At 35.4% G+C, this 9,376-nt stretch overlaps 1 protein-coding gene across 1 annotated transcript in view; it reads right to left on the bottom strand.

Annotated features, from left to right (window-relative positions):
* spag9b (sperm associated antigen 9b) overlaps window positions 1-9,376 on the bottom strand; it is a 59,237-nt gene that overhangs the window by 29,892 nt on the left and 19,969 nt on the right. The window contains exons 4-6 of the mRNA XM_016440770.1: window positions 7,663-7,754; window positions 4,943-4,958; window positions 3,607-3,782 (exon numbers count right to left, since the gene is read on the bottom strand). Of these exons, the coding sequence (XP_016296256.1) occupies window positions 3,607-3,782; window positions 4,943-4,958; window positions 7,663-7,754 (284 nt within the window). The remainder of the gene's footprint in view (window positions 1-3,606; window positions 3,783-4,942; window positions 4,959-7,662; window positions 7,755-9,376) is intronic.

Here is a 9,376-nt window from a genome sequence, read left to right as displayed (position 1 = left end):
GTCACTTGATTCATTCCTGAATGAATCAGCCGTTCGAATGAATCAATTGAATGAATGATTCAGTGATAAAAATCAATGACTTACCGCCACCTGCTGGCAGTTGTTTAATTTTAAAAGTATCTTTTCAGGGATAAAAGCGTCTGCTAAATGACTAAATGTAAATGTAAATGCTTTCGGACTAAAGACTCACTACCACTATGATGGTACCACTACAATTGGACTGACAATTTTTCCAGTATTTCCCAGTAAGGAGTTTAAAGGGGTTTCTAGGGTGTTTGGCGAGGTAAGTAGGGTGTTGCTAAATCAAAAAGCGAACTCAAGTCTTTATGACATTCTGATTCTTCCACATCAAAGATCCAAAGATCAGCATTTATCTGAAATAAAGCTTTTGTAACATTATACACTATTCCATTCAGTATAATTTTTATTAGTTTTTGGGGAAAGAAATTATAGAAATTAATACTTTTATTTAGCAAGGATGCTTAAAATTGATCAAAAGTGATGATAAAGGCATTTATAATGTTACAAAAGATTTCTATTTCAGATAAATAGTGTTCATATCGATATCGGAATTATATCGTATCGACCGAAATTAAGAAATATATCGTGATATCAATTTTGGCCATATCGTCCAGCCCTAATCCCAATGCAAGTCTATGATATGTTTTTATCTGTTTTGGGTGTAAGAAATATGAGCAACAGCAATAACGAATTATGAACTAAATAGTAAACATTATAGATTACATAATGTCCTTTATTCAGATATGAATGGAGCATGTTTCTCAACAATTTCATATCAAGTTTAGGGTGGAAATGAAACCATATTGCATTGGTTTCACTGCATTTTTACATAGTTTTTTTTTTTTGGAGAAAAACTCATTGCCACAGTGTTGTTGCCACCGGACTGACAACATTCCCTGTAGGTGTTTTAAGTGGTTTCTAAGGCCTTTGGATCAGTGACAAGCCAACAAGCCAACATGAGTCTTTATGCTTTTCTGATCCTTATACATGTCTCAATAGAAGTCTATGGTGCACGTTTTCAGGTTTTTAGATTTAGGTGCATGCAGTATGTGCCTTAGCAAACAGCACAAACATCAGAGCTCCTCTAGGAGAGCAGAGGAGCGTTTGATTGATGGGGCTTTTCTTTTGTCTTCTCTGATTGTCTGTCTTCCTGTTGTGGGTTGCCATAGAGCTGCATTCAGAGCCTGAACCTGCTGACTGCACATTCAGAGCGGATCTGCTCACATGAGCAGGATTCACTCTATTCAGCTGGAACAGTACAGTAAGGAAAAAATTTAAGTACAGGTTTTTTTTTAACAAATTTGAGGAAGTGTGAATTCAACTACTACCACAAAAATCTGCGATAATGCAAATAATCAGACGTGCTGTATCTCTACAGAGGAACAAGCGTCCCAAAAGTCGGGTGCACCTCAGTGACGTGTGTTAAGTGAAAATAAAAGGGAGTAAATTAATGCATATCAGAGCTTCGTACATCAGACAGAGCTCCATGAACGCACATCAATACTCATGCTGAAGGCAAAACCTTGCGTAATCACACATGTCAGAGGACACGTAGTGACAGTTACATATGTCATGCAATAAAGGTTGAGTTGTAGAAGTTCAGGTCCGAAGTTCAATTCATGAAGAGCTATTACAGCACAGGCAGTTTCTGTTTCAGACTATTTATAAAAGCAGAACCAGAAGAAATCCTGGAAGAAACTGGTCAAAAGCAACTAATATGATGTTTGCATTGGAACAGCAAGCCAAGTCCAGTTATCTGCAACTAAATTATACAAAAGCTAGATGAAAAAGATTAATCTTTGATGAGTTCAGAAGCAAGAACAGTTTCCCTTTTATCAAGTATTTCAATTCTCGCGATGAACCAAAGCAAGCTGCTCTCTGGAGTCAGGATAAATTAGAGGTAGTTAACAGCAGGATAACAAGCTTTCTAAACAATCAAAATCACTTTCAAAATCTACTGATGTTATGTTAGCATATCACAGTCAGAAATGGATATTTGTTGAATATTAAATCACATTTGTATCCATTTTTTATTACCCAAATTATATTTATCAGTCTTTAGCTTTGCTCATGAAAAGAAAACTATTGTCAGCTTTACAGAATTACCCACTGATAGTACAATAAATATTAGCATAATAAAAAAAAAAGTCTACTTTGGAAACTTATTTAAACTTTTGTGACACTGTCATGACAATTAAGCACATTTTGACCTCCAAGTCATTTTGATGATGTTAAAATACACTATAGTTCAAAAGTTTGAGGTTGGTAAGGCTTTTGATGAAGGAAGTCTCTTCTGCTCACCAAGGCTGCATTTATTTGACCAAAAATACAGTAAAACAGTAATACTGTGAAATATTACTACAATTTAAAATAGCTGTTTTCTGTGAATATGTTGTAAGTGTAATTTATTGCTGTGATGCGCAGCTGTACTTTCAGCATCATTACTCCAGTCTTCAGTGTCACATGATCCTTCAGAAATCATTCTAATATGCTGATTTGCTGCTCAAGAAACATTTCTGATTATTATCAGTGTTGAAAACTGTTGTGCTGCCCAATATTTTTGTGAAATACTGATACATGATACTGTGATGCATTTTATTTTTCAGGATTCTTTGATGAAAAGAATTTTCAAAAGAACAGCATTTGTTTGAAATAGAAATCTTGTCACATTATAAACGTCTTTACTGTCACTTCTGATCAATTTAATGTGTCCTTGATGAATACATTTAAAAATATATATATTATATATTTATCTGACGGTAGTATTACTAGTGTAGGGCTCTTTTTTTTCTTTTTTTTTTTGCGGTTACTGAAACCACGCCTTCTTTCTTTGCGTGAACATTTGCAAATATTACAAATATTCCCACATAGTGAGGTAGATATGTGGGGGCGTGTTAGAACTAGCCGTTTTAGGGGGGTGTGGCAGAGTCTTAACTTTGATAAAGAATATCTCTTTGGTTTTGAGACTTTAGTCTTTGCAACTTCAGGGATCTTATCTATTCACGAACAGCTTGTAACACTCCAAAGAGAAAGGAAAACTTGAAATCGCATTATATGACCCCTTTAAAGCTCAGGTTACAATGTATACATGTTTTACAATTTCAATCACCCGAACAGGACACTACAAACATGAAACCTGCTTAACATCTCCAAACAATCAACAGAAAGCTCTTCAAACCAGCAAACAATATCAGGTGTTCAATTGCAGCTGTACTGAATGCAACTCTACTGCACTAAGGAAGTATGGAAGCACAGAACAAAGTGAAGCCACAAAGAATATGCATTTCTCTGACAGAACACCAGCAAAGAGACAGAACCCTGCACTGTATTGACAAGAGAAATTAACTCTGTGCTGTGTGACTCTCAGCTCTGCCGGTTCTCGCCGCATCAATGCTTGATCCACTCTTGTTTACTACATTCTCTCGACTAGTCTCAAACACACGATGAACAAGCAATGCAGTAAAATACAAAACACAGACTGACAGAAATGCAGGGAAAACAGAAGCTTAACTTGAAGAGGATATGACACAGCCAGTGAAAAAGAAAACAAGGCATCATCCACACACACATACTGTCGCTGCGTACCTGCTGATGCGGGGCAGGGAGTGTGTGATGGCGGGCAGGCCGTTAGAGACAGAATAATGCACCAGCAGCAGAACGGAGAGAGAGACCAGAACGGCAGAGTTGATGACCACCGCTCCCCCCATGAAGCCAAAGACAAACAGCAGCATGCATCCCGGACTCATGGCTGCCTCCACACACTATGGGCCGCCCGCTGCCCCCCGAAACGTGAAAACAATCCCATCAACACCGGCACAGCAGCGCGAGGATCATAGTGTGTGTGTGAGCGCGGCTCTGCAGCCTCTCACTGCTGTGACATCATCCACATGGCGAACAGCGAACGCGCACGCACACACACACACACACACACACACACACACACACATACGAGCGGCTTTGCAGCAGCTGTCTTTTCTTGTGTGCTGCTCACGCACTCCTCTGTTGCCTAATGAACAGCTCTCATGCACTGATTCTGAATGCGTTTTCCGGTTTCTATCCCACAGCTGATTGGTTGTGGGAATAGATGCGTATATGCAGATCAGAGAGAACAACAAACATACTCTAGCTTGTCTCCAGAGAGCACAAAAGCCCAATCCACCTGCTAACAAGCATGAGGTGAATCAATCCCTGACTTTGAAGTGCATGTACTGTATTTATGCAGTGTAAAATATAACAAAGTGCAACTTGTTTTATGGCATTATGCATATTAAATACTGCAAGGTTTTTCTGTCTTTAACAGCACTGAGTATAAAACTATGGAAGTCCGTTTCTGCCACTGAATAAAAAAATTTAAAAGTAATTTTCATCTCGCAATTCTAAAGTCGCAATTGCAAGAAAAGAAGTGAGAATTCTGGATAAAGTCACATTGCGAGAAATAAAATCTGAATTGGGAGATATAAACGTGCAATCATGAGAAATAAAGTCAGAATTGCGAGATATAAACTAGCAATTGCTTGTTATACTGTATAGTCAGAATTGCGAGAAATAAAATCTGAATTGCGAGATATAAACGCAATTGCTTGTTATACTGTATAGTAAGAGTTGTGAGAAATAAAATCTGAATTGCGAGAAGTAAACTTGCAATTGTGAGAAATAAGAAGTCAGAATTGTGAGATATAAACTCCGAATTGCGTGTCATAAAGTCAGAACTGAGAGATATAAACTCACAATTGTGAGAAATAAAATCTGAATTGCGAGATATAAACTCGCAATTATGAAAAATAAAATTTTAATTGCAAGATGTAAACACGCAATGGCGTGTCAAAGTCAGAATTGTGAGATATAAACTTGCAATTATATCTCACAATTGCGACTTTATGAATAAAATATAAAACAAGGCAATTGCACCTTTTTATCTCACAATTTTGACATCTTTTCTAAGAAATGCATAACAGAAACATGCAATTCTGAGAAAAGAAATTAGAATTCTGAGATAAAAAGGTGGAATTGCCTTGTTTTATTTTTTTATCAGTGTCGGAAACAGGCTTCAATATAAAACAAATTCTTTAAAGTCAATGCTGAAATAAAAATAATTCTTTATACAATAAAACTAGTATCAGTGTAAAAATCAGCTTGAATTGTGAGAGGACTGACTTACGCCACATACTGCTGATTTTTCCGAACGCTTTGATTTGATATGATCAAGTTTTTTTTAAATAATCCCATAATCCTCTCAGCAGATAGACTCTCCCAACAAATCCATCTATAAACCAACAGGCATGACCTTCACAAGCAACACATGATTCTCACAACATTTGTAACATGGCTCAGTCTAGGACAGGGGTTTTCAAACTGTGGTCCGGTCTGGGTGTCCACCGAAAAATTTGAGCGTAAAAAAGCTAATATTTACTTAATTTGACAATTACTATTTCATTCGTCTTTCTAATGTCTGAAAATTTGCTTTGATTATTCTGTCATAGTTTCCAAAAAAAAAAAAAAAAAAAGGGTAACATTTTACTTAAAGCCTTTATATATAATGCATTATAAAGGGTTATTAAAGGGTATAACGCATTAAAATATTTCATGTGCGTTGTAATACATTATATTTTGTAAATAATTATAACCGAATTTAAAATGCGTAGTGTAACAATGAATTGATTAGTGTTATAAAATGTATTACCTGTGGTTGCAATTATTTATGAGATTGTATACTGCATTATAAGGTGCATAACAAGGCATAATTAATGCATTAAAATTACATTTATAATGCATTATACATAAAGGCTTTAAGTAAAGTGTTACCAAAGTGACAACACTTTTGTACTTGCATGTTTTTATGTAGTTACACATTTATACAAATAGATGTGAATGGGCTTCTTTGTTTGGGTCATTATGTTTTTTTTTTAAGGAACTTAATATTTTAATTGATCAAGGATGCATTAAATTGATCAAAAGTGACAGAAAATACATTTATATTTTTACAACAGATTTCTATTTCAAATAAATGCTGTTCTTTTAACCTTTATATTCATCAACAAATCCTGAAAAATAAAATGCATCACAATTTCCACAAAAATATGAAGCAGCACAACTGTTTTCAACATTGATAATAATCAGAAATGTTTCTTGAGCAGTAAATCAGCATATTAGAATGATTTCTGAAGATCATGTGACACTGAAGACTGGAGTAATGATGCTGAAAATTCAGCTTTGATTATAGCAATAAATTACATTTTACTATATATATTGACAAAGAAAACATTTATTTTAAATTGTAATAATATTTCACAATTTTTCCTTTTTTTTTTTTAATTAAATAAATACAGCCTTGATGAGCAGAAGAGACTTTAAAAAAAAAAACATTTAAAAAATCTTACTGGCTACAAACTAGGGCTGGGTATCGATTCAGATGTCCCGATTCAATTCGATTTCGATTCGCAAGCTCTCGATTCGATTCGATTCTCGATTTATTTTTTTTATTACATTCAGTGAATATAGTTTTAATACAAATGCTATTGATATTTCTAAAAAATTAACAGTAAACATCAGTTTACAAATAGTGAATTAATAAAAAGAAATTAAGAACCACATGCCTGTATTTTAAACCTATTCTTTTTTTTTTGTATAGGGTCCTTTTTAAACAATAGTAGGGCCCTATAAAATGTTCTTAATTTTTCTGGTAATCAGATGAAGGCATAAAACATTAATTTAATTTATAAATCAAATGAAAATTAAACACTTTTTTTTTTTTTGGCAAACATTGCGAATCACGCGTATGGCCATGATAAGCGCTGAATGAATGACAGGCTTTCTGTTGTAACATTGCGCAAGGTAAATAAGGGTGACATCTAGTGGAGAAGACTAATGATAAGATTCGCGTTAATCAGATCTTGTTTTAAATGTGCTTAAACAAATCCCGGAAAAGATCGATTCGTGGCTTTTGAGAATCGATATTGAATCGATGTCATTTAAAAAAACAATTAATCGAAAAATCCATTTTTTTTTGCCCAGCCCTACTACAAACTTTTATTTAATATTTTTATCAATTCATTTAAATTTGCATACAACATGTTGTCTTTAAAATCACACTTACCATTTTCCAGTCACATAGTGAAAATATAACTGTCTTCATAGGATCACAATTTTGGGGGATCCTTATTATAACAATGTTTGTATCTATAAGCATGAACAGATTAGAGCGGGCCATCACTGAAACCCCTGTAGAAACCATGTCACGTTATGCTTGTGAAGCCTCTGTGAAATACACATTTTCATGCTTCAATTATCATGCTGTCAGTCTATAACACAATCACCATGCCATCCATCCCACTGCTTCTGTCTTCATTAACATCTGCCAGACGATTCTCTCTCTCACTCAATCCCTCCATATCACACTCAGCCGAGACACACACAAACCGCTGACCTACATTAGGAGAGGCTCACAGATTTTGCGTGCATGCATGTGGGAGACTTCACGAGGGTTATTTAAGTACAAGTCACAGCCGCATTATATGGAACTGGCATAAACAGTAAAGCAAACACTATTAATTATAGCTATACACACAGAAACTGGTTTTAGAAACTGTGTAGGTGGATGAAATATAGTGTAGTATTTGTGAATGAGATCAGAAACCTCCTCACCTAATTCTGCTCTGACTCGCATTGTCTGTGGTCTCTCCCGTCATCTGCTGGTATTTGGTACGTTCCAAGTGCTCCATGTAACTGTGGATCATCTGTGAATCCAAACACACAGTATTCTTTGATGACAGCAGCAAAAGACTACATGCAAAAGCATCTTTTAGGGCTCTGATTCTTCACAACGACACAAAGTCGATTTCCAGACCTTTTCTGCTCCTCTCTGGTGGAACGAGCTGACAACCTACACCTGAACAGCTGAACCATCACAACTTTCAAGGGCCCTGTTTACACCTGGTGTTAAGATGCGTTTTGGTCAAATGGATCACAAGCAGACGAGGGAGACACATTCCCTTTCACACCTGGTGTTTTGATCGGTCTCCTCTGTCCACTTTTGACCACTTCTGTCATGATTTCTTTTGAGGGGAGGGGCTTTTTCTGATCTTTCGATCTAATATTGCGAAATAAGCTCGCATAATTTACTGATGAGCTGAACACAGTTTTTACTTTTTTTCCCCAAAACTATTTTTAAACGTTTACTGCATGAATAAAATAATTAGATTAGAGAGAGAGAGAGAGAAAAAGAAAAAAAACACATTAGTCACCTATCAGCAAATCCTTTAAATTTTACCAGCATTCAGAACAGAATAAGATAAAAATAAGAAAATATGAAAAAATTCTAGTACAAAATTATATATACAGTTATAAAATAAAACACAAGTCAAACACAAATCGGCGCAATCATGCATATTTTCCATATCACACCAGGAAAAACTAAAATATTCTGTGATTTTTGGTCAAAAGGATAAGAGTAAGACATCATTTGCATCTGTAAAGGGTTTACTCTTATTTATGTATGCTCACAATGAGAACAAAACTATGACTTTGTAAAATAAAGTAAACAAACAGGATGTGCTTTCAGCGTCCTTAAATTTGTGGTGTGGCCAGAAAACTGAAATAAAACTAAGACTTTAGACTTTTAATAAAACTATGTTTCTTTTGTTTTGTTAATTTGTTAATTACTTAACTGAAACATATTTCGTGCATGTCTCTATTTTATTCCTATCATATCATTTTATTCTGTTTTTCTCTGTTTTCTCCTGTTGTTTAAAGGGGTGGTTGATTGCGATTTTACTTTTTTAATGTTAGTTAGTGTGTAATGTTGCTGTTTGATCATAAACAATATCTGCAAAGTTACGAAGCTGAAAGTTCAATGCAAACGGAGATATCGTCTTTTAAAATTCTAGCAGTTTAATGCCTACAAAAACGACTGGTAAGGGACTACAACGAGTTACTTCCCGGGTCCGTCAGTGAATACACTTATTTTCACATACTATAGCTATGAGAAGCGTTATACATGGTTATACATACATACGTGCGGTTGCCGAACTGTATTAAGCTTTAATCAGAATAAAACCGTCTATTAAAAGCTAACAGAAGCAGTAGCATTTACAAATAACAGCGTATCTAAAAGTATGAGACAACAACAAACAAAAATCTTAGGCCTACCATTAAAAGCCGTGCTTGCACAGGTTCAGCGCGATCCTCTTTACTAATATCCTCTGCGTCTCAATCTGGCTCAAATTGATAAGCAATATAGACGACGTCATTGTTTACAATACAACTGGAGCACATGTCGCTATGTTGAGGGGCGGTACGATTAGACGTGCTAGAGGCGGTTTAGCCAATCACAACACACTGGGCTAGCTAACCAATCAGA

This window comes from Sinocyclocheilus anshuiensis, unplaced genomic scaffold, assembly GCF_001515605.1.
Source record: "Sinocyclocheilus anshuiensis isolate Anshui unplaced genomic scaffold, SAMN03320099.WGS_v1.1 scaffold454, whole genome shotgun sequence".
Classification (NCBI taxonomy): domain Eukaryota; kingdom Metazoa; phylum Chordata; class Actinopteri; order Cypriniformes; family Cyprinidae; genus Sinocyclocheilus; species Sinocyclocheilus anshuiensis.
The sequence above is the reverse complement of the archived record's forward strand: the minus strand, read 5'-3'. Positions and strand labels throughout refer to the sequence as shown.